At 34.2% G+C, this 26,102-nt stretch overlaps 1 protein-coding gene across 7 annotated transcripts in view; it reads left to right on the forward strand.

Moving 5' to 3' along the window:
- Positions 1 to 26,102, forward strand: part of ERBB4 (erb-b2 receptor tyrosine kinase 4) — a 1,173,590-nt gene that overhangs the window by 882,711 nt on the left and 264,777 nt on the right. For 5 of the 7 annotated variants that reach the window (XM_058438803.1, XM_032754659.2, XM_058438812.1 and 2 more), the window contains 2 exons: positions 5 to 159; positions 7,338 to 7,412. In XM_058438803.1, coding sequence (XP_058294786.1) covers positions 5 to 159; positions 7,338 to 7,412 — 230 coding nt within the window. Of the gene's footprint in view, positions 1 to 4; positions 160 to 7,171; positions 7,217 to 7,337; positions 7,413 to 26,102 lie in introns of all 7 variants that reach the window. The other 2 variants (XM_058438808.1, XM_032754658.2) reach the window with 1 other exon arrangement.

The following is a 26,102-nucleotide window of genomic DNA, read 5'->3' on the forward strand; positions in this document are numbered from 1 at the left end:
TCAGGGTCCTGACAACTGTACAAAGTGCTCTCATTTTAAAGATGGCCCAAACTGTGTGGAAAAATGTCCAGATGGCTTACAGGGGGCAAACAGTTTCATTTTCAAGTATGCTGATCCAGATCGAGAGTGCCACCCATGCCATCCAAACTGCACCCAAGGGTAAGCGTCCTTGCTGGCCAAGGGCTCACCTGGTATGTGTTATCCACATGTAGCTTTATCACTGGTACCATCTCTGAAATGTATACCATTCTCGTAGAACTCTACTAATCCTTATATTTCAAATGCTGATTTTAAGAGAAATACTAAGAGAATGATTTAAGGAATCAACTTTGTACACCCTTAAATATTTCTGCTTAGCTTTTACCTATAACCATTCTATTAACACCTTCATGAAGCTAGCTAGTGTCAGGTATACTTTGGATGCAGTTTAGAAATTCTTCCCAATTATATTGGAGATTCAAGATCTCAGAAAACATAGGACAGTAATCATGCTTTTGAGGTTTGTGTTTATCAAATCTTTAACAGAAGTTTTCTATTTCTGTTTCTTGTTGTCACAATAAGCTTAAGGTGAGGATATTTCTATTTGATAAATACTACCTTAAATTACTCCTTCAAAAAAGTATGAACAAAGGTAACAATGGCAGGGAAAAAGAGAACCTGGTGATACATATATTTAAAAAATAACAAGTACATTTTGTGAAAGTAACCTTGTTACAGGTAATCCTTTAGCCTTGAATTTCTTTGACTGATATAGGGCAATCTGAAGCTTGGTAAATTTTTTTTCTGTTTTTCAAAAGAATACATTGTGCAATGAATAATAATTAGATTACCTTTGATATTGATAACAGTTGAATAACAAAGACACATTAAAGAAAGAAGAAAAGCACTGAACTGTAAAACAAATAATGTCATTCATCTAACAAATTCCAACAACTATTTCTTAAGAGATAACAAATCTATTTTAGCAAAGATTTTTCCTTTTCATTCCTCCGGAAGGTGAATAATTTGTAATTGAAAGCAGTGTTACATTCGCCATCCTCCTACTCTCCATAAAGCCTTTTCTCCATTGTGAATGCCTATGGGCATGTGCACGTACACATATAAACACACACACACAGACACACACACACACACACACATTTGTAGTTGAGAATCAGCTTGGGTACTTTATACCTGGCAGGAAAGTGTGAGATTCCATAAAGAGATTTTCTGCCAGATTAAGGGATAGCTGTTAGGGGATACTGAAGTTAAGTAAGCGACATCATTTCTTGCCAAGAAAACATCAATTTGCAGATGTTGCTACAATTTCCTGCAGGTCAAGAAATAAGCTTAACTCACTCTGTGAAGTGGCAGATCCTCAAAAGGTAAAGTAATATTCTGCCATTCAAATTCAAATTCACCTTGGAAGTGGTAATTGCCAATTCACTAGTTGACATATAAGCACAGATACATTTAGGGTACTGAAATAGTCACACAGACACTTTGCTTCAAGGAAACTAGAGGTAATAAACTGCTCCCCTTGTGAGTTTTTGGCACACTTGAGTTAAGAGTCACAAAAAAAACACAACTGGTTCTGCCGGAGCAGAAGAAAGAGTCAACAACAGAAAGAGAAAACTTCGCCTGCTAAAATCATCCACAAGAGAATTTTATTGTTTTGCAGCTAAAATTAAACCAGTAAATTATTCAATATAATGTTGATGTCAACAGCTGTTGCCATTCAAAATGAGACCTTTTGCTGTTTTTGCAAATCTAATTACGATGCGGCCATTAGGGAAATGAAAGTGAGATCACAGAGCCATAGTCTGGATGCATGGCTGGTGTGTCTTCCTCTCTGCCCTTTTAAATCATTATTATATAATAATAATAAAAAACATATATAGTGGGGGGGAGTAGAAATATGAGGCAATGAAAAGAGATTAGTTTATGGTAGCAACAAAATCTGGATCTCAGTCAAAAGGAAGGATGAAGGTGTAATGGGGAAGAAATCTCACCAGAGCATTTGGGAACTCCAAGTGAACAGAAAAAAAGATGCCTTTAGCAATTTGCAGCTGCAGAATTAAGTTGAGACAGAATTTGAATATTGTACTCCCTGGCATCTTCCAAGGTAAATGCATTCTCTAATGACTGACTTAATCCTGAAAGATTTTTGTCTCTGTTTTCATTTAGCTTTCTGCCATCCTGTTTTTAAAATACCTTCTATATTGTCCAGATTCACTCACTTCATAAAAATGCTGTGGTTCTAGTCCCAGAGTATTCTAGTCCCAGGAATTTCCGAAGGATGTGATTCCTGAATTCCTAAATCCTCATATATACTCTATTGCAGTGCAACATTGTGCTTTGAGATATTTTACTGAAGCAAAAAGGTGTTCTGTGCAGTCAGTCCCTTCTTTCCAAATTGACCATACAGAGATACGATATTTTCCTAGGAAAACCACAGGGGCAGTGAGGAAGATGGAGCAAGTGACTATTTTTATTCCTAAACACACGTAATAATCGACCTATCAGTAAGTGTGAGCTCACCAGGCCAGTTCTACTTTGGAAAACAGCTTTTCTTTTATATGCCTATATGATGTCAGATAATTCAAGAACCAGATTAATGAAAATAGTCTTTCAAATCACATTTTTTAGAATTAAAGTACTTACTTTGAATACTGTTTAATGATTTTTCTGAAAATAAAGTTATCTGTGTCATACTTTAAAAGCACTTTTACCACTCTAAAAGTACATTAAATATAATGGCTCTAACAGGCTCTCTAGACACTTTTAAAATAGGTCATCTATTTAGTCCTTATCAGAAGATTCTCACTAATATCCATGGAAACAACAAGTGTGTCTCTTCTTACCTTGACTAGAGAATTTTTATTTTAACAACCTTTTCTTAGTTTATTCACTCTTCAACTTTGTTATATTGGATATCTGCTCTGCATCACATACAGTGATAGGAAAATTCAGAAATGAACAAGACACAGCTTCTGACCTCAATGAACTCACAGCCCAGTAAATTTATATTATTTAATTTATATCCTCTGTTTGAGACCAGACCCTTCTCCACAGTATTTTGAAAGATGAGCAAGAATTTACAACTTAGGAATGATGTTCAGATTTGAAATTAGCAAGATAGAATTTTTTTAAAGATTTATAAACTTAACTAATCTAATTAAATTGCGGTGAGGGCAAAGATGATTTTTTCCTCACTAATATAACTTGAGTATGTGCTCATTTAATGTCAGTTTAACTTTGGTTTTGTATCAAACCAAACCTGCATTTTAGACTTGGAATGAAATGGATATTTTATGGAGCATCTTTTTAAAAATCTCATTGCATGTTTTTGTTGATATTAGAATAATGATTTTATATTATTAAATGCCACATGTACCTTAATCTTTTTATTCGTTTTTAAAATATTCTTAAACTGATATAATGAAATAATTTTTATTCATCAAGAGAAGGAAAGATGGGCTGCTTGTGGAAGTTTTGTCTATAATCTTTTAATGGAAAATTTTTAAAATTTCCTTCATTTTTATTTCAAAATTTAAAGATTTTATCAAAATATCTAAACTATGTTGGTTAAATGAGTACATCAAGGAACTTACAAGTCATTATGTACTAACAAAGGTTAAACAGTTTAATATTCAGAACTTTAGATATTCTTTTGGAATTTGTTAATTAGACATGTTGTGTTTTATTTTTCTAATTTTCTGTAAGTATTCTACTTTGAAACACTATTTTTTTATAATTCTATTATTCTAGATTTTGATTCAGTTACTTATTTGTGATTTTGGCTCTTCAAAAGTTTAGTGTTTCTGTTGTTCTATGATCTTGCTGAATGGATGCAAATTGCACGTAGTAATTAGTTGCTTACAGAAAATACAAAGAGTTGAAAAACAATATACATATTTTAGTTTTCAGTGGCTTGTATTTAGAAAGAATGGTGCCACTTCAGTCATACTCTTATTTTTCTTTGTCTTTCATTTTTTTCTTTCATTCTCAGTTTAAAAATTGGTTTGAATCTCAAATATCCTACACAATCCCCTCAACAACTTTTCTTGACCCTGCATCCTGCTCCCTCAGTCCCTCCCTGCCATTTCCCCCTGCCTCTATTTTTCTGTCTCCAATTTGCTTCTCAACTCACAAAAACCTAAATTCTAGTGACCATGACAATGACAAGTAAAATTATCTTAAGAGTTATTTTACCAGACTTCTCTGCCTTTCACACTGATGATCACTCCTTCTTTCTTGAAGTTCTTTTCTGATTTGACTTCCATGAGACTACAGTTAATTGGTTTTACTCAGTTATATTTTCCCACACTTCTGGCACAAAGAACTCATCTTATGTCATATACTGTTGGGGTTCCTTGGGTTTCCATCTTCAGCCTCTGCTTTTCTCATTTTTTATATCTTCTTTAGCCATCTATTCACTTACATGGTTCCAACTTTCTCCTACATGCTATTTCAAGATTGATCATTATACTCATGCCTTCTTTCCCCCTTAGCCACTCATCTTTCCAACTGCTGATAAACATTTCTACCTAGATGTAGGACAGCCATACTAAATTCTAGATACACAAAACTGAAATTATCAACTCCTCATCCCCTAACACATACAGGAAGAAACATATTCATCTTCTTGGATTCTCTCAATGATGGTACCACTATTAGCAAAGCTAGAAATGTAAGTCTTCTTTAACTCCTTTGATATTTCACTTTCATGAAATCAGGAATCAACTGCTCTTTTTTATTCCCCCTATCTTTTGAGGTATTTCTTGAATCTGTCCTTCTGCCTCCATCACAGTTACCATTTCCCTAGTTTAGTCCATCATCTCTTACATGGACTAAAGTAGTCTTTGTGCCAAATGAGTTGGCCTGGCTGCCAGCTGACTAGTGTCCACAGGGCAAGGAGAGTTACTGAAAATACTAATCTAGCAACTTCACTACTTCTTTAAAGCCCTACAGTGATTTTCTGTTGATTGTTACTAAGCAAATATTTCTCAAAATCTGGTTCCCACCTAATGTTCTAACTTCTTTTTTCCCCTCTTCCTATTGCCTCATATTTTGCTCCCCAGCTACTAAGAATTATTTGTAGTTGTTTTGCATATACAATACATTTCTTCAGGTCTGTGCTTTTGCTCCTGCAGAAACCACCGCCACCCCAACCCCAGCTCGCAGCACTCTAAATTTCAGCTTCTTACCTCCCCCAAGAGGGTTATCATGCCCTTCTAGGGTGGTTCTAGGTGTCCACCCTCCACACTACCCTGAACCACTTTTTCATGTTTCTTATTACATTTATCTCATTATTCAATACACATCTGTTTATGCATCTGTCTCCTTCATTAAATTCGTAGCTCATTGAGAATAGAAAAATGTCTAATTCATCTTTTTTTCTCCCTCTAGCTCTTAGAAATACTAGGAACACTTAGTAGACATGTAACACAGGGCTTTTTTTAATGAATGAGTATCTTTCATATTCACACTTTTCCCTCAAGTTAAATTTTAGTTTTGAATTTTTTTTTTAATCTTTCAAGGGTTATTATAAAGATGGATTGCAAACTAGCCGTAGCTTTTTAGATTCTCACTTGGAACTAATAAGCAGACTTTTAATTTTACAAAATGATAATATGGTATAAAATCATTTTCAAGAAGATGGAGCAGGAACTTAGAAAAAAAACAAGTTATTTGGAATATAATGAAAAGAAAATTATATAAGACAAATTGGAGGCTTTTTTAGTAATTTTCCATTTTTAGAAATGATTTTGACTATAGATTGTATATAATACCAATTTAATGCTATGTACTCTAGTTTTTTTCCTTTTTAGTTGCTTTTTAAAAGACTTTTCATATAGGTGTATTCTCTCGATTTCTATAGGTTAAAATTTGTCTGCGCTACTCCGAACAAAAACAAAAATCAACTTTTCAGCTAGCAGGAATGTTATAACAAATGTTTATGAGACAGAGCGATAAGTGACTTAATTGGTATTCTAGGGATATTGTATTAGTTCACCAATGTTTAGACTTATTTAAATATATAATGGGTAGACTGGCCTCATACATTGGCACCTTTTTACATCATTATATGATGATCCTATCTTCAGCTTCTTTTACAAATTTGAAAATTAAAAGTTTGGAAATATATGTAATCTTTATTACCAGCGAAATAAGGCACTTCTATAAATCATAACTATAAAAAGGATCTTGATAGTGTTCTGGAGATATATGTCTTTGATGGGAGAAAAGGAAAAGAAAAAGAGTTCAAATATATTGGAAGATGAAAGAAATAATACTTCTATATTGGTTCAAAATGAAATTCTAGGGACTGCACATTAGAATTCTGTGTACTTATGTAATTCCATTTAAATGTTAGTCTCAGTGTATTCTTTACTTACCTGGGTCTTAAAGGTAATTCATTTCCTTACATAGTATTTATTTATCTATTATTGTTTGAGTTCATTATTATGGTAGTTTGGGTTCATTATTATGGTAGTTAAAACATTCATTATTATGTTTTTGTTTGCCTGTTATGGCATTGCTATTTTAAAAGAGAGGGTCAAGATAAACTGCAGTATGGTGAAACCAGTTAATTTTCTTTTAAAATAAATTCATGTTTAAGATAAGTATCTTTTAAAGACAGGCACAACCAAGAATCAGAATAATGTGATTATGTAAAGTATCCATGAGAGTAGCATTAAAGCATGTTGACTCATTTTCTGCCAAAATCAATCTTTAATGAGCATTGAGCATCAGGTTATTATATTATATTGAATTGCTCATGGTTTTCTTATTTTTTTTAATTTAAACTTAAGGCCTTTAAGAAGAAACCATACACAAGAAAACAATTATAGTCATTGAAATATCAACTTATTTGTTGAGACATGTAATCATGTATGATGCATATCAGTTGAAAGTATTAGAAGTGAGCTGTGCATTTGGAAGTTATTCACAGAACCAATGTAAAATTTCCTTTAACTTTGGGCATTTCTTTGCATTCCACTTGGTTGATAATGGCAATTCATTTCTGTGTATTCATCAAGCAAAAATCTTCCTGGCTTGAAATTCATTGTGTTCCAAAATAGTCTAATAATTATAAGAATTCGAGACAATCAATATTTATTTTACTGATTTTTTAAATGACTAATATTTTTCCCCTTGTATTTTTTTAAATTTGCATTTTCTGCAGGTGCATAGGCTCAAGTATTGAAGACTGCATCGGCCTGATGGATAGGTACTTGGTGTGCTTGCTTCCCATGTTCTTCCTCCGAGGCTCCATGTGTGAGCACTGGTGCATGTGTGTGCATGTCACTGTGGATGGAGAATGATGTTTTCTGTTTTGTAATTGCCTGCAGGTGTAACGGTCCCACTAGTCATGACTGCATTTACTACCCATGGACGGGCCATTCCACTTTACCACAACATGCTAGGTAACATCTACCATGTTTCCATTTTGTCGCTCAAATCCTTTCCTAGTTGTCATGAACAAAAAGTACTAACCAGTTGGGTTAAATTTATAATATCTTATAACTCATAATATATCAAATTAGGAAGTTTTGAAAGAGGCATAAAACACTTTCCTTCTCAAGCCAACTTTCTTACTTCTTTTTCCTTCATTCATTGTGATACAAGAGTCTCAGTTAGTAACACCATCGATTTTTTTTTTTTTTTTTTTTTTTTTTTTTTTTTTTTTTTTTTTTTTTGAGACTGAGTCTCACTCTGTTGCCCAGGCTGGAGTGCAATGGCATGATCTTGGCTCACTGCAACCTCCACCTCCCAGGTTCAAGTGATTCTCCTGCCTCAGCCCCACCGAGTAGCTGGGATTACAGGTGCCCACCACCATGCCTGGCTAATTTTTGTATTTTTAGTAGAGATGGGTTTTCACCATCTTGGCCAGGCTGGTCTCGAACTCCTGACCTCAGACAGTCTGCCTGCCTTGGCCTCCGAAAGTACTGGGATTACAAGCGTGAGCCACCGTGCCCAGCCTCGATTTTTAATTTGTGTTGTCTAAACAGGATTCTGAGTTATTAATATATACCTTTAATAGAATATTTTTGCTCTTAATTCAATAGATGATTACAAAAATATTTATAAGGAAGGAATTTGCAAAAGCTGATCTATCTATTTATTATTTAATTTAATTCAATTTCTGATTTTATATTATTTTTAACTGGTTGGCATATTCTCTAGGTATAAGAATTAACATAAAGGCAATATAGAAAATATTTTGTGCAGGTAAAAGTATAACTTGGAATTTAAAAACAAAACATAAGACTCATTCCCACACAAAAACCTATATACTAATGTTTGTAGTGGCTTTTTCATAATCACCCGAAACTGGAAACTACTCAAATGTTCTTCAGTTGTGGCATATCTATATATTGTAACACTACTGAGCAATAGAATAAAAAGGAACAAGTTGCTGATACACCCAACAACATGGATGGATCTCAAATATATTACACTAAGTGAAAGAAGCCAGACTTAAAAAGTACATACTGTGTGATTCCATTCACATGGCATTCTGGAAAAGGTGAAATTATCAGGACAGAAGTGTTGCCAAGAACTGGAGACCGGGGGATAAGGTTGACTGGAAAAGGGAAGGAGATAATTTGAGGAGATAATGGAACTATTCTTCTATCTTGATCATGGTGATGGTTGTACAAAAGCATGTGCTTATCAAAAATTGTAGAGCTGTACATTTTACTGTATATAAATTATACCTCAATAAAACTGACTTTTAAAATATCTCATAAAACATTTCCTATATAACATTACCATCTTATGTAGAGATATTGTTAGCTTTATTTATGAAACAAATTAATTACATCCTTTTAGGAGAGAGAAAGTAGTACTAAAGTTAACAAAATGGGAATTTTGGATGAAGTATTGCCTTTTAACGTAAACCCTTGTATTGAAGTGTACATAGTGTAAAAGTACAAAAAACATAATTGTAAAGCTCAGTGAATTTCCAAAAATGAAACATTTGTGTAGCCATTAACCAGATCAAGAAACAAGATGGCAACAGAGCCCTAGAAGCTACCTTGTACCTCATTCCAAGGGTAGCCACTGTCCTGAATTGTAATACCATAGGTCAGATTGCCTGGTTTTTCACTTTATATAAATTTAGTCATACAGTTTGTATTCTATGCATCTGGCTTCTTTTGTGAACTATTGTATTTATGAGATTCAAATCTGTGTCACTGAATTTAGTCATAATTTCTTCATTCGTATGTTATTGCCTTTACATGTTTTTGAAATAAATATGTCATCTTAATATATCATTTTTAATGAATAGAAAAATTAAATTCTAAAAAGAAAGCGAAACATGTGCTAGAGTAAATTGATTTCTACAACAGTGGCACTGTGACACTTGGGCACAATCAAGACTAGTTAGTATAGTTATTTAGAGCAAGGTAAAATTATGAAAAAATTAGAGAGAGGGAGAGAGTGCTGAAGGCCTAAAGTATAGTTTTATAAGCCAACGTTCATCTTAAATTGTTCCTATATTTAAGAAAGAAATTTTCCTTCTTGAGACCTTGGCAGAGCAACTGCATTATCAGCTTGAACAGTTTTCACATTTGCTTTGATGATTTTCTTATAATTATGTAGTTATTCCAGTGGACTAGTTAGGGGTAATATAGTACAGTGGTTAAGTGTTCTGTCTTTAGAGTCAGATTTTCTGAGTTCAGAGCCAGGCTCTACCGTTTTTAGATGTGTGACTGTGGGTAAGTTCCTTAAATTATCTGAGCCTCACTTTCTTCATGCATAAAATGAGAATACTAATATAGTTCATAAATTGTAAGATTGAATGTGTCCTTAGAACAGTGCCTGGCTTAGAAATCACTCAATAAGTGTTATTACTTGTTATCTTTCTATATATAAAAAATTCTCAAACCTTGAGGGTGAGAGAACATGCTTCCCAGGGGGAGGAGAGAGGTCTCTAAAGTCACACCGGGAGCTTTGATGTGTGCCTAAAGCCCTTTTGATGGGCTCCTTGAAGGAAGAGAGAGCATTTCTCTCTCTTCACCTTGAGAATCTCAATTACAATGTTGACCACTGATACTAATTATGGTAGGTCATTGGCTGATATGTAGAGGCAGAGAAAAGGTTAAAAGCACGTCGATAGATCACTTATAGTCCTTAATGCTTGTAATTGAGGTTAACTCAAAATCATAGTGTATCTTGTTATAGATTTAATATTTTCAAACTTTAAACAAAAGCATGATTGGAATTCTCAATCCTCTTGCCTACTTCGGTTTCCAGGACATATTCACTCTGAGATTCCAGTAATCTCAGACTAAAACACCTAGTGCAGATTAGCCTTATCATAAATAGGTGACCATGGCCAGTCACTGTTTATAGATGATACAGAAAGTACAGCCCATCATTTTTCAGAAGAATCACCTGTAGCCCACAATATAGGTAAAAAGCAGGGGTTCTTGAATGTCTAGGTTCAAACATTGGCTCTATCATGGTTTTTATCTGTAAAATGGGAATTATAATGGTCATTTTGAAACTGAGAATGTTTATAACCCTTAAGATTGGTGTGAAGATTAAATAATGCACAATAGCCAGCAGACAGCATATGTTTATTGGTGGTACTTACTGCTCCAGTAGAAATGTTGGCATAATAATCACTTTGAAAGCCTCATAAAGTTACTAATTTACATGTCAAAAAGGTGTTAATCCAGTAGGTTAGTGACTACAGGATTGATATATCAAAATTACTCAGGTTTTAAGCATTTCAATGTTATACCAAACTTCTAAGTACAATAATTTAAAATAATTCATAACAATAGTTAATTGTTCCTTTTAGGAAACTCTAGATATCTTTAATTAACGCCTATTTAGAACTTAAATATAATGTAGTGTGACTCCATTCTTCACTTGCATTGACTTGTCAGAATCAATTGACTTGTGAGGGAATGTTTATAAGAAAGTTTGAAATGTACGCGAAGGCTTTAGCCTGGATGCTTTGCAAAAGTGTGTATGATCATGGAACATTTTGATGCAGATTGGGTAAGATGTGAAAGTAACAAGTGTCTGCTTTTTCAGGTCTTCGGTATTGCAACAAATGCTTGCCTCTCTGAGATGAGGTGGGTGTGTATTTCACTGAAAGCAGAGCAGTAATTTAGTAATATTTTTAAACGTCATCACAGTTTTTCAAAGCATCTGTCAATTGATTGAAGTGAATCTTACATAATAGGAGGACAAAAACTACAAATGAAAATAATTGTTTTGGGCAGGGCACGGTGGCTCATACCTGTAATCCCAGCACTTTGGGAGGCCGAGGCGGGCAGATCACAAGGTCAGGAGAACGAGACAAGCCTGGCTAACACGGTGAAACCCCACCTCCACTAAAAATACAAAAAATTAGCCGGGCGTGGTGGAACATGCCTGTAGTCCCAGCTACTCAGGAGGCTGAGGCAGGAGAATCTCTTGAACCTGGGAGGCAGAGGTTACAGTGAGCCGAGGTCGTGTCACTACACTCCAGCCTGGGCGATAGAGTGAGGCAGTGTCCCCCTCAAACCCCCCCAAAAAAGAAAATAATTGTTTTGAGTTTCTTAAACCATCTTTTAACTGGCGGATTATCCAAATGCCTAGTTTATTTTTAGTCACAGAAAATTACATTGAGCATGTCAATGTGGCCATTTCAAAATATTTAGTGTTCATATTCCCTCCACCCCATTATACTGTATTCTGTTTCCTAAACTAGCCTGGTGGGTGTTGGGGGGGCGGGGGCGGTGGGAGAAGATTTAAATGAAAGCAGGTGAAATGTTTCCAGTCTTGATCAACTTCCATTTTCTAAGCAACGTTATTCTTTCCCAAGCCTACAATTTATGAGTTGGTTTCCACACTCTGTTTATATTATAGGCTGCTGCTGGAATTTCTTTCAGGAAGATTGGATTAGATAGAATAGAATTTCTTTTTTACCTTTAGTCTCCTAGAATATGCTGCTTATAATGAAAATAATACTTGATATTTTAGAACCTCTCCCTACTTCCCTTATCTGAATTAAGTGCCTTAAAAATAGTGTTTGCCTTTGGTGGTTTTCCTTTTCCATCAAGAATCCTATAAAAAATATGTTTAGCAAGATTTTTTTCATTCTTTTCTGTATATTATTTATTTTAGTTTGCATACATGCTATTTTCATATAGATTCTGATGGAATAGAATATTTGATTCTAATCCATTTTAGATTCTTTTTCAAATATATATCCAAAGGTTGGTTGGTTGGTTGGTTCGTTGGTTTATTTCTTTTAATCTCAGTCTCCTATTCTATTAGGGCTGAAATTTGTTAATCTCAATAACTCAAGTTTCTATTGGCAAAACATTTCTTTATGTTAGTTAGCAGTCCACGTGTTAACTGACTAAAACTCTTTTCAAATTTGTGAAGTCATTAAAACAGCTAGATATCAAGCATTTTTATCTAGCTACTTGCTCCAATTCAGTTATTCTAGGTGCTTCACAATATAAAATAAAGTCATTTGACTCAGGTTAACTATCTAAATCTCCTTTGGGCAGCTATTTGAAACATTTTATATTCTTGTCACATTTTAATGCCTGTGTCATACTTTTACTTTATGGTATAGTGGTTATTAAGTAAGAGGTCACATAACAGTTTAATCCTTTAGCAGTGTGACCCATGTGTGATATATGAGAGAGATGATATGATATTCTTGGCGCCACATTCACAATTGGCACATTTTTTTCCTTGTTTGTTTTGCCCCCAAGGAACTTAAGTTCATAACTCATGTCGAAATCAAACGGTCAAAATCATCCATAGATGGTTACCTTAGATGAGTGGCAGTTGTATTATGATCCTTAAGTCCAATAAATAAAAGCACACAGACCTTTATTATAAGTCTATCCTCAGTCCACTAAGTTCTATATATTAAATTTACTTTTGAATTAAAGAGAGTTTGAAGAGGTGAAGGAGAGTGTGTGAATCTCTTCTTTTCCACATGATTTTTGTCCCAACTTCCCAGTACCCATAAAATACCAAGGTTATCACAGAATTATAAGGGAAGAGCAAAACGTCTCAGCTCAGTTGTTAATTAGTATTCATACAGTTAAAGTGGTTACTTTAACAGAAGTATTTAGTATCACAAAGTTGCAAAAGTGGCTTTTACATTGATAGCAAAATGCTCAGACATTGCTACCAAAGCTTCTAGAGACCCTAAAATGTTAATATTATACTCAAACTCACTGAGTGGCTTACAGTAAAATAAAACAGAACTTAAAGTATAATAAACAAACAAAACAAAACACAGTTCCACAGGTAAAATTACAGGCATGGCATAGCTGGGTTTTTTCCTTATCTTCTCACCAGGCTGAAATCAAGGGGCTGTCTGACCTGTGTTCTCATCTAGAGCTTGGAGTCCACTACCAAGTTCATTCAGGTTGTTGGCAGAACCAAGTTCCTTGAAGTTGTAGAACTGAGGTTCCCAAGTTATTGCTGATTCTTAGCCAGGACCACATTCGGCTCCTTGCAGCCATGTGTAATCCTTGTCATGAACCAGCCCTTCCCACCCCACCCCCACCATCTTCGAAACCCAGCAACAGTGCTTCAGATCCGTCTTATTCTTTGAATCTCCTAGATTTTGTCTCTGTGACCAATAGACCCAGATTTGAAGGCTCATGGAATTAAGTCAGGCCCTTGCTGATCGTCTTTCTATCTTCAGGTCAAGAAATTTGGGACCTTAATTACATCTGCAAAATCCTTTCACATCAGCACCTGGGTTAGAATTTAAATAAGTGGGAAAGGTATGTGTATATTTCAGTGGCTGTAATCCTGGGAGCAATTTTTGATATCTGTCTAGCACACCTGCCTACCTTGGGGACTAGAGCATATAATATTTCCAACGGTGCCGTTCTTATTTTTTCTTGTCCTGAAGGAAACTTAATTATTATTCTGTGTGTCATGCAACTTTGCCACATAAATGCACCTTTATGTATGAGAGATCAATTGGTCAAACTATCTTCAAATAATTTATTATCATATTCTCGCCCTCAAAGGCCCTAGAGCAAGCAATAAGGTATTATCTTGGAACTAAAACCACGGTTCTCTTTGTACATTTATATACTGTAAGGTAAGGTCTCGGTGTCTATGTTGGTTCCAGGTGCTCATGCTGCATTATTGTGCAGTACCTCACAGACAGAATCCTGATTAAAGTACTCCCTGATTAATATAAAATTTATGGCCTTTTCATTAAGTCATCAGACCTGTAAGTCTCTCTCAAGATTGATCTAGACCTGCACTGTCCAATATGGTAACCACTAGCCACATATGGCCATTAAGCACTTTCAGTGCAGTTAAAGCAAATTGAGATTCTATGTAATTGTAAAAACTACACTGGATTGTGAAGACTAGTATGAAAAAGGGAATATAAAATATCTTATTAATAATGTGTTATGTCAATGACATGTTGAAATGTTAATAATATGAGTATGTTGGGTAAATAAATACAATTAATTTCATCTTCTTAAATATGTCTGCTAGAATACTTCCAATCACTTATTTAGCTTGTATTATAGATCTGTTGGACAGCACTGCTCCAGCCCAGTCAGTCATCATGAAACTTTGATTTAATGTTCAATTTTGGTAATAGTTTTACACAAAATAAGAATAGTAGAAGGAATGATTTTGCGTATTCACAGAAGGGTGTTTATTTCATCAGCTTCAATAGGTTACAGATGGGATGAGTTAGACAGATTCGAGGAAAAACATCTGTTTGCCTGAACCCATTGCATATACCTGTATATTTATATGTGCACACAGATCTTATAAACTTCTATAGGAGAAGATTAAATTATGATAATTTGAGTCTGCATTTAGAATTCCCATTATGGCCTACTTTTAAAATTGAAAATTACTCAAAGGGTTGGAATTGTATTCCATAGGTCTTAAATTTGTTTTACAGCCCATATTTTAATTAAAACATTGTTTCAGTTTTTATAAATGAACAATACTTAACCAAAAAGATTTCTTAAGTAGAGATCAAAGTTTCTGTTTTTATGCCTGCCGTATATTTAGAAAAGAGTTGAACTTATTTCACCATATAATTTAGGCATATATTGTATTAGATCCTAAGTAAGTACCTTTTTTCATATTTTCTGTCTAACTAGGGGAATATAATTAACTGAGACCCCCTTCTGTGATGTGGTTACGTAAAATGATGTGTAGATATTAACTCAAATTGCTCTCTTCATGCCTTTTTCTTATTACCTCAGCACATTCCCTAATTAATCATTTTTTCATAAACATACAATTATTCTTCTATACTATGTATATAGGCAGGAGCTAATTAGCAGAGAGTGCTTTGATTCATCAACAAAATTCCATTACAGCGATTTCCTTCTCTGCCATCATCTACCGTTAAACCCAAAGAGGTGTAATTTCATTGTAATTTTGCAGTAACTCAGTACAAAAGAATGAATGATAAGGAAAGGGAACCTCACCTCTAATAAACTCTGAATGCTTGTAGCCATGTAATTTTTATAGCATTCTGTTCTGCTCAGAGTAAAGTGTTCCATATGCTTGAGTCATTTATGGAATAATTGTAGTTACTTTTAGTAGAGTGAAAATAAAATAACAACAAAAACCTTTTACCATAAAAAGTTTACTTGTTGAGGGAAAAACACCATGTTTTTCTGAACAAAGCAAGATAAATTTACAAAGCAATTCCTTTGTTCAATCTCTGACCCCCAAATCCTAGAGTTCAAATCCCAGAGAGAATAGCTATATTGTTCTACACACCAGGAAAGAAAGGACCAAAGGGAAAACCAAAACATCAGTTTTTTATTTCTTTCTCAGAGTACTGATGCCTTTTCCAAAATCTCATATTTAGCTAGGGGCTTGTTTTTGCCACCTTTAGAAAATCCTAATATGTATCTATATCAGGTATGCTACACTATGACATTTAATATTTATGACAAGCATATAAAAACAGTAGTCACTATAGTCATTCATAAATGATGAAACAGACTTAGAGTAATTCAGCAATTTACAAAAAAATCACTCAATGTCTTTCTCTTAGTTTTAATTTTTAGCTATTAAGCCTACCTCTGTGTAGGATTTTATAATGCAGTTCTCACACAGTATTTTATCCTGGACCAATAAATTCCATTATCTAAGCATGTACTCCTATAATTGTAGATAATGTAACTTTTTAAATACATCAGATAAACTAATCTAAGACATATATGAACAAACATAGGCACAGTTTTAAAAAATATTTTCTAAAGTGAGAGTTATTTTAAAATACTGCAGAGATTTGAAAAACAAAATTACGGTTTCCTATGAGAACAACTTTCACCTGTTCCTAGTTGCATTAATGCTACCATCCCCAGTTTCCCTCATCAAAAGTACAAGTAAGAATTCAAATTTCATGGACACTAAAATAAAACAAAAGACAATATAGTGCTGGACTTTGGCAGGCACTTCCTTGTTGTCACTAGATCATACTGTAGGATTTATGGGATTGGGCAAAATTGATTGGAAGTAGTAACGATTTTAGGTGATAGGTTATGAATCTTAGATTGTGTATCATCTGGCTCTGGTTGTTCGGTAAAAAGTGATTTCTCCCAAGAAAAATTCTTCCCACTGTTGATACAGTCAAACATACCATATTTTATTTGTTTTTAACAGGAGAAAACAGAACAAAACACAAACCCTCCTCCATATATGTTATTTCACAATATCCAGCCAGTAAATATTCATTGTATTTACTACATGTCAAATCTTGGTTAAGATACTGAGGAAAGAATAGAGAGAAAAATTAATGTAATTCCTAATATCATAAAATCCATTGTGTAGGGAAAGAGAAAATATTATTTAATATATATTTATATATAACATATATAAATATAATAAATATATATTTAATATTATTTACATGCATGATTATTCATTATGAGGGAAATTATAAATGAGTATGTGATATGCAGATGGTAAGAAAAGAAAAATACAACAAATGACACCTGGGTTTTTGTCCTGAGTAACTGGGTAAGAATGATGTCATAAACTGAGATGGAGAAGACTCAAAAGAAAATGGAACAAATTTTATGAGGAAAATAAAAAATTCTGTTAAGGTTATAACAAATTGGAGATGTTTATTTGATATTTGAGTGAAGATTTTGCATAGGCAAGTAAGTATAATACTGTGGAGCTCAAGGGAGGAGTCTGGGTCATCAATCATCTTTAAATTCATTACATTAAATGAGATTCCATATGTAGAAAGTGTAGATGGAAAACTGCACAAGCCTTAGAATACTCCATAATTTGTACGAGCAGAGCAGAAGAGAAGGGTATAGTATGGCAAAGGAAATTGAGACAGAATGGATGGAGGTAGGAGGAAATCAGGTAAGGTGAAGCCAAGTGAAGAAGCCACCTGGAAGCCAAGTGAAGAAAATGTTCTAGAGGGGAGTGAGTCCATATGCTGATTGGGAAGCAAGTATTGACCTTCTAACTTAATCATTTGTTGGTAATGTAAATATTTAGTATTATCAATGTGAATGGATGGCTAAAATTATTGGAGTAAGTCATCAGGGAATTGGGGAGCCAGGAATTTGAGTGAATGGAGAGAAGTGTTAAGATTCAAAAAATATTTAGAACTTAAAATGTAATACCATACTTAGTGATTAACTGGATATGAAGGAATTGGGATAAGAAACTGTTAATCATTTTTTTCTAGGCTTCTGGCTTGCAAAGTTGGATGGATGGGGGTAACATTAACTGAGATTTGTCACAGTAGAAGGGTGCTAAATTAGTCATACTGTGTTTAATTTCGGATGTGTTGAATTTGCAGTGACTTTGACATATTCAAGTGATGCTAAATGGGAAATTTAATATACAGATATGGAAGTTTCTCCAAGTGTTGATATCTTTTGAGAAATGTAGATGACAGAGAAGAGAGAGAGACTGGGAAATAGTTGGAATGGGAATAATATCAAGAGAAAGATATTTTGAGAATGGGTGAAATTTTGAGTCTGTTTTGGAAGAGTGTGAGAAGTTGGAGATACAGGAGAGAGATTATTAATTATAACAATTTCCTGAAAAAAAAAGAAGAATTAAGAGGCAAAGAAAATATGAAAGTATTAGTCTTAGAGAAGAAAAGACTCCCTCCTTCATTATTTTATTGGGAGAAAATAATTACAGGATAAAGATACAGATAAATGTATAACTTTGGTAAGAAAAGGTTGAGTTTATGTAAAATTCTAAATTCTTTTTGAGGTTGTAGATGAAATCATCTTGCCAAAAGGGAGGACGTGTACATGTATGAGGAGAGAGATGGTCTGGAATATTAAATCCAAATATAAACTGGGCTAATTTTTGCATTTAAAATATTCTGACATTAATCCACAAATCATCAATAATTTGCAATGTGTTGCTTTACATGTCTCTAACTTGAAGGTCACCCTATTTTACTTTTGCATGGAAAATAACAGGTTGTGGTTTGCTCTCAGTGACTCTAGACTCATTAAATTAGAAGACTGTTAAATACATAATCAGAATCTAACAGCATCCTGTATGTGTTCTGAGACATTAACAAATTTCAATACCCGTAGCGTTAATTGCAAAATGCTGATATATAACAATTACTCCAAATCACATCATTACTACAAACATCAGCAGTTGTGCAATTGTGCAGGTACAGATTACTAGTACATCAGTACATCGTGAAATATTTTTCCTATTTCAGTTTTTATGTGCTTTCAAATAAGAAATTATGATGGAATTCCCTTACAAATAAAATTTCTTTGGCTTCTGATTGTACTTATGTAACTAAATTTATCTTCAAGCAATGGTTCTGGCCTTAGCAATTTGTCCCATATGCCTTTCTTTTAAATCCAAAGCAAGTAAATGTAGAATTCATCATCCTGATGGTTAAAGCTCAGCAGCTCATCATATTTTAGGTATTTTTCTTTTTTCCCTCTTTCTGTTTTTTAAGGTTAATTCTTTTCTAAAATATATTTTTAAATAAAATTTAAAATTACAAAAGTAATACATGCTTAGAGTATTAAATAGAAATGTATATGTTATGTCTATGTGTTAGTCCTTCCACACATTTCTCTACATACTAATATATATATACAATAATAAAGGTTTTTGTTTACAGATAAGGGAGCATACTCTACACATTATTCAGTAACTTACTTTACTCACTTAATAGTACTTTATGGACAGCCTTCCAGATCAACAGACATTATCCCTTTTTATGATTGCCTAGTATTCCCTAGTATCAATTTACCACCAACTCCGTATTGAAAGATAGGCTATTCCTAGTTTTTTGCCTTTTACAAATTATAAAATAAATAACATATATACGTGTGTGTATCTGGCATTAAAAAAGTATGTTTAGCTAGGGATTAATTAAAATACATGAAAATATTCAAGTTTCTTATTCATATATGTGAATTGCTGTTCAAAAAGTGAAATAGAAAACACATTAAATATTACAGAAGTTACAACCTGAGTTAAAAAACATTTGAATTATAGTGTCATTATAAAATACATAAATTTATAACAGATCATTATCTTTCATACCTATCTAAAATTAGACAGGTTCCATCAAAGGGCTGCAAGTTTTTCACCAAAAGTTGCCAAAGACTGCATAACTTAGAAATTTCTTCTAATGAGTTTATAGTTTCATTTATAATGCCATTAATCATGTTATACAGAGATCTTGATGGATAAAGAAGTTTAATTAACTTTTTCAAAGTCTGTTGATTTATTAATTGGTTTCAAGTAATCCTAGATGGTCAGTTATAGATATATGTATCTGTAATATTTCAACATCATTTATTTTTATGGAGGAATAAGAATATATATATATATAAGCAATTCACAGGATGGCTTTGATCCTATATAGTTTTGAAATTATAAATAATATTTATAGAATAACTTAGACATAGCAATGCCTAATCCTTTTATAAAACACTAATAATAGATTGTGAGGGCTTCTCTTTCTCTGTCTTTCTCTCTATCTGTCTCTCTTTTTCTCTTTAAGTTACTGCAGATGTCATTACTTGATAATAAAGGATAACTGGCATGAATTTTATGAGAAAGTACCCATTGCATATCATCTTAAATTTACACTTTTGTTCTTTAGATTCATTTGTTTGTTTGTTTTTGACTGTTTGCAAATCGCTAAATACTAACATACTTACTTAGTGATCCCAATAAGTACTCAAGAAGAGATGTTCGTGTTTTCCAGCAACTAACTCAGTGCCAGAGGGTGAATTTAGGACCCAGTAACTGCTATCTCTTACTCTTCTCCCCCTTGGCTCTAAGAAAAACTTAGATTTCACATAAACTCAGTTGGCATGATTGTAAGTAAAGATAAGTCATTTGCTTAGATAATTTTCTAAGTGGAAAAATTAAGATATGCAATCTGAAAGCTTTAAAGACTGAAAAGAAGAAAGTCTATAGATATACTTCATTTAGCAAATTTAAAAGGGACTCATTATGTTTATTCCAAATTACTTCTGGATTATTTTCTTATGACCATTTACAAAACAAAGAGATTTTAAAAGATCTTCTGCTGGATGTCCATAAACAATACATAGCATTACATATGGCTGATTGTTAATAGTGTACACAATTTTAATAATAAAAAATAGACAAAGAACAGATTGGAAAATTAATATTCTGGCTTGGAAGAGAATGTTTCATGTAGATGTGGGTTTTTTCCTTAGTAGTAATGATTTCTTTTGCATGTAAATGAAATGGTTTCAGGCAAAGTACAAAGTTTGTCTTGGTATTATATTATTTCAATGTTGTTTGAAATGCTTAGGTTCAATTTTTTTTTTCTCTTACATTATCTAGAGGCTGTGAATCTGTATTCAGAGCATCTGCCGAATCATAACATCATCTAGGCAATAGCTTTTGAAAAAAATGGGTTTCCCCATAATTAGAAATGTGTTCTAATTAGGGGTTGGGTGTTTATATAAGTTTAGAAAGGAGTTATATTACTAAACATTGTTATTAAATGCTTTAAAATGTGTTTTTGTGAATTCAGTCACAATAAACCTCCTCTTAGAATATAAAAACTAATCAATTCTAAGTTAAAAACATTATTTAAAGTGGGGTGCAATGACCAAAAGCCTCTGTGAAAGGAGGGTTTGTTTGTCTTTTCACCAAGTTCCCAGTGGCAGAAACAGTCTCACCCTCTCATTTTTTCCTTGGGTTACTTCCAATCTACTATGGATCCAGGAATTAGAAAACTTGGATGTTCTTGTTTTGCCAAATTAAATGCTAATGAAGAGCTGTGTTTCTTCATGTTCTCTTTATTGATCTTTCAGTACATATTTGCTTGAGGTGTATAAGTTCAGGAAACATTTACTACTTTTGAATTTTATCACTACTTGAAAATGGATGACACATAATATCCTGTCTATTACAGCATATATAATTCCACAATTCAGAGACAGCATCCTTGAGGAAGCTCTACACGCTTCTATTTAGTGTTACTTATAAATGTGTGAGGCACTTGCTCCCACCCCTGTCCCCCTCCAATGTAAGGGTTCAGAAAAGTCTGATGCACATAAAGCCTAGTCAATGACCAGAAGAGTGGGATGATGAAGCAGATGTAATAGAAGCACCAGAGATAGTAAGTGTTAACAAGAAAGGAAAGGCCCATTGACTTCATTTATGTTTTTAAAAATCCAAATATCTTGAGATGATGCATTTGACAGTTAAAATGCAAGAAAAAAGGAAAAGTGAAAAATTTGGACATAGTCACTTTTCATACTAACTTTTCAGTTAGTATCTTCCTTGCCTACAAGTAAAAAAAGTACTGGCTTCACCCAATAGTTTTATGTGTTATTCTATTTCATAACAGTAGTCTAGAAATGGCGTAGCTGTTGCCATGGGTTCCATGGATCAGTAACAACAGGACCAGAACCTATATCATTTTATTATCTTTCTGTTTTGATAGTACACTGAGTGCCGCAGCTCTAAGCATTAGATCCAAGGACAGAAGTAGAGGGATAGGCTTCATCAACTCTACCTGTTCTTTTCCAGAATTCCCTATGGTCAACCTTTGCATTTTGTTGCATGTTTACACCAAGATGCAGAGAGACTGAGGAAGTTGTTACTTAACATTTTAAAAATCACTAGTGTGTTAGGGATCAGGGCAGGAGAAACGACTGTTGCTTTAGTCAGCCTGGGACTTGGACACAGTGTGGTGAGGGTGAGGGATAAACTAAACTAAAACCAGCAAAGAAAAATAACAACTTGTCTCAGGATTAGTTTCACTGCTTTTAGGAGAAAATATTATTTTACCAATTACTATGAAATCTGGAATAAGCAAATGTTAAACACGTACCAGCTTCATTTCAGAGAAGCCTTACATAAATAACTCTTCTCATTTTCTTTCCATTAAAGATATTTTAGAATTATGCTTTTGTTAAGTTTAAAAGCATATAGGGAGCTCTGAGATTGTTGTAGGATATATGTGCTTTCAAGGGTTGATTTAAGATAAAAAGTTTGTAAATATTTATGGAAGTAAACTTTCATCCAGTTATTTATTCATGTAACATTTATTTAGTGCTTCTTTTCATGAGACAATAATCTAGACTCTAAAACGTATGAAAGTGTTGGTGACAAAATTCCAGCACTTAAAGGACTTACGTTTGAGCTTATAAAAATAGAAATTCTTTTATTTTACCTTTAATCTCTGAATATGCTTGCTTATCATTACATAGATAAAGAGATGGGTGGTACGTCCTGTCTAGGGCATAAGTAGGAAAGTGAAGAGATCCAATGATTGAGTCCTGAGGCTTTCCTATATTTAGAGGTCAGGGTAATACGGAGCAAACAGCAAAAAATGAGTGAAAAGGACTGACCAGACAGAGAAGAAACTAGGGAAAGGATGGCTTTCAAGGGATGACAGTGTTTCAAGTAAAGGGAACTGATCATTTATATGAAAATCTACCGGCCGGGCGCGGTGGCTCACGCTTGTAATCCCAGCACTTTGGGAGGCCGAGGCGGGCGGATCACGAGGTCAGGAGATCGAGACCACGGTGAAACCCCGTCTCTACTAAAAAATACAAAAAAATTAGCCGGGCGTGGTGGTGGGCGCCTGTAGTCCCAGCTACTCGGAGAGGCTGAGGCAGGAGAATGGCATGAACCCGGGAGGCGGAGCTTGCAGTGAGCCGAGATTGCGCCACTGCACTCCAGCCTGGGCGACAGAGCGAGACTCTGTCTCAAAAAAAAAAAAAAAAGAAAATCTACCACCAGATTGATTAAGATTAGCTCTAAGAAATTACTGTTTGATTTGGCAGCAAGGAGACCATTGATGACCTTGATAAGAACCAATTTAGTGAAGAGACAGAGACTAAAAATGTGATGAGAGTTAATTCAAGAATGAAGAGAATGGAAATAAAATGATCAGTTTTAGACAAACTATGTAAGAGATAAATGCAAAGAAAATATTTTGCTTTTTCCAAAATTGTTCCAAATACTAAAGAGTCACATCAAGTGGAAGAATTGCATTTTTAATAACTCATTATTACTAAAAATATCCCACTTAACTATTTCATTCACTTTATAATAATTATTGATAAACTTCTTAGACAATGTTATTAGAGTGATAAAACAAAAAATTAGAAATGATGCTCCTAACCTCGTGGGGCTTATAATTTACTTTCAAATAGAAAAGAATCCAAGAGAGCATAATTATAAATATCTAAATCATTTGGTCTAGTAGTGTCTAAGACACATAAGTACTAAAAACAAATGTTCTTGAAAGCATGATAGCAAAATGGAATGAATTGAGGTCAGTCACAGAGATGGCAATAAAATTGAAGCCACTTATTAGCACTTACAGCTTTGCATCTGGAACATTAGGTTGCTTCTATAAAAATTACCAAATTATAAAAGAATATGAAGGGGCCTCTTTTGGAGTATCTATGTTTAATTGTCTATTTCAATTAAAGAATTTTCTTTAAGCTTTAATATTTAATGTCAAACTTTAAATTCTCCAAATGGGGGATGGCATTAAGGCACAAGAATTAGCAATGAGATCCATGTAGCCTTACTAAGGCATCTGGCTCTAGCATGTGTTACCCAAGGCAAATAGCACTATGAACAGGTTTTTTAAATGTATTAAATATTTTTAAGTTTTGTTCCTCTTGCAATTGATAATCTCAAAAGGTCAGTAAGAAGATAAGAACAAAAACAGATTGGAACAGTAGAATTTATCTTAATGAGATAAGTGAAACCCGCATAAAATGATATAGTCTATCAGCAAAACAAAAGGGACTGGGAGGAAGTAGAAAAGAAATAAACCCCTTGAGCCACATTTTTCTTCCTTTGCATTTTGAATGTTCCTAGAGAATAAATAAAGTATTAGAAAAGCTTAAAGAGAATGGAATGGGATGGAATGTTGTCTATGACTCGCTTTAATTAAAAATGTGAAGCTATTAATAAAATCAACAGAGGTATGGGTCTTGAAATTAAAAGAATAACAAATATATACAGAAATTGTAAAAGTTGAATGAAATGATATAGATTTTGGATACCCTTCAAATCCATAGATCGAAAAGAATTAAAAACTCCCTTCTAATTGTCTCTCTCCTGATTTCTGCACATCCCTATAAGGCATCATCGGCCTTATTATATTCCCATAGGCATGGGGGTCTAGTCATTTTTGATGCCTGCTTTTTCTCTCTTCACTGTTGAGTTTATACTTTTTATCAATTTTGCTGCTGTTAATACATTTTCTCACCATATCTCCTTTTAAACTTTCTTAATCTGTCTTTCACTATTACTCATGAGGACTCTTAAAACAGTCAGCTAAACTAATTTTCTTGCATATCTTTTCTTTTTCCTGCTTATCTATCTTACAACTTTCTAACAGAATAAGTTTCCTAATATACCCTTATAATTATATTTTAATGGAAAAAGGATTTAGAGAAAATTATACGAAGAGTCTAGGCTTGACTATCCAGTTAGAATGCTTCTGACCTTGGACAAGTTGTATAACCTACTTCAGATTCACCATACATCAATAATCAATTATATTGGAAGAATTATTTGACGTAACACATGTAAAATATCTAGTAAAAGGAGCTTTGTTCATTAATCCTGCAAGAAATGTCCAGTGACTCTAGATAGATGTCCAAAAATCCTGGTATTTTTCCCACAACTGTATTCACTTCTTAAAGTCTTTTCCCATCTCACTTCATCCAAATCTTCAATATGCTGCAAAGCCACTAACTCCCTAATGAACACCTTCTCCTCAGCAGGAAAAAAGGCTACCAGCAGGCCAATGTAGGTAGAAAATACATCATCTGGGCTGGGCGCGGTGGCTCACGCTTGTAATGCTAGCACTTTGGGAGGCCGAGGCGGGCAGATCACGAGGTCAGGAGATCAAGACCACGGTGAAACGCCGTCTCTACTAAAAATACAAAAAATTAGCCGGGTGTGGTGGCGGGCGCCTGTAGTCCTAGCTACTTGGAGAGGCTGAGGCAGGAGAATGGCGTGAACCCGGGAGGCAGAGCTTGCAGTGAGCCGAGATTGCACCACTGCACTCCAGCCTGGGCGACAGAGCGAGACTCCGTCTCAAAAAAAAAAAAAAGAAAATACATCATCTGAATAAAGAGTAGTGATACTTCCCAAGAAAGACACTTCCTTAATCCCTCTTTGTTAGCATTTTATTTTTTAAAAAAATCTTCTTTCGGTCTAAAACAAGGATTGGGTAATCTAAAGTATAGTTAAAAAAAATCAAAAATGCTTTATATACAGAATTGACTATCAAGGAAACAAACAAACAAACCCGGCTATTACTTTAAAAATGTTTTCAAGGCCAGACTTGGTGGCTCACAGCTGTAATCCCAGCACTTTGGAAGGCCGAGGCAGGCAGATCACCTGAGGTCAGGAGTTCGAGACCAGCCTGGCCAACATGGTGAAACCCTGTCTCTACTAAAAATACAAAAATTAGCTGGGCGTGGTGGGGGGCGCCTGTAATCTCAGCTATTCGGGAGGCTGAGGCAGGAGAGTCGCTTGAACTCGGGAGGTGGAGGTTGCAGTGGGGAAGAGAGTAAGACTCCTTCTCAAAAAAAAAAGTTTGCAAACCCTCCGAAAATGGGATTGCTCTATATCTGTCTTAC

This window comes from Hylobates moloch, unplaced genomic scaffold (genome assembly GCF_009828535.3).
Source record: "Hylobates moloch isolate HMO894 unplaced genomic scaffold, HMol_V3 SCAFFOLD_1, whole genome shotgun sequence".
In the NCBI taxonomy this organism is placed as follows: domain Eukaryota; kingdom Metazoa; phylum Chordata; class Mammalia; order Primates; family Hylobatidae; genus Hylobates; species Hylobates moloch.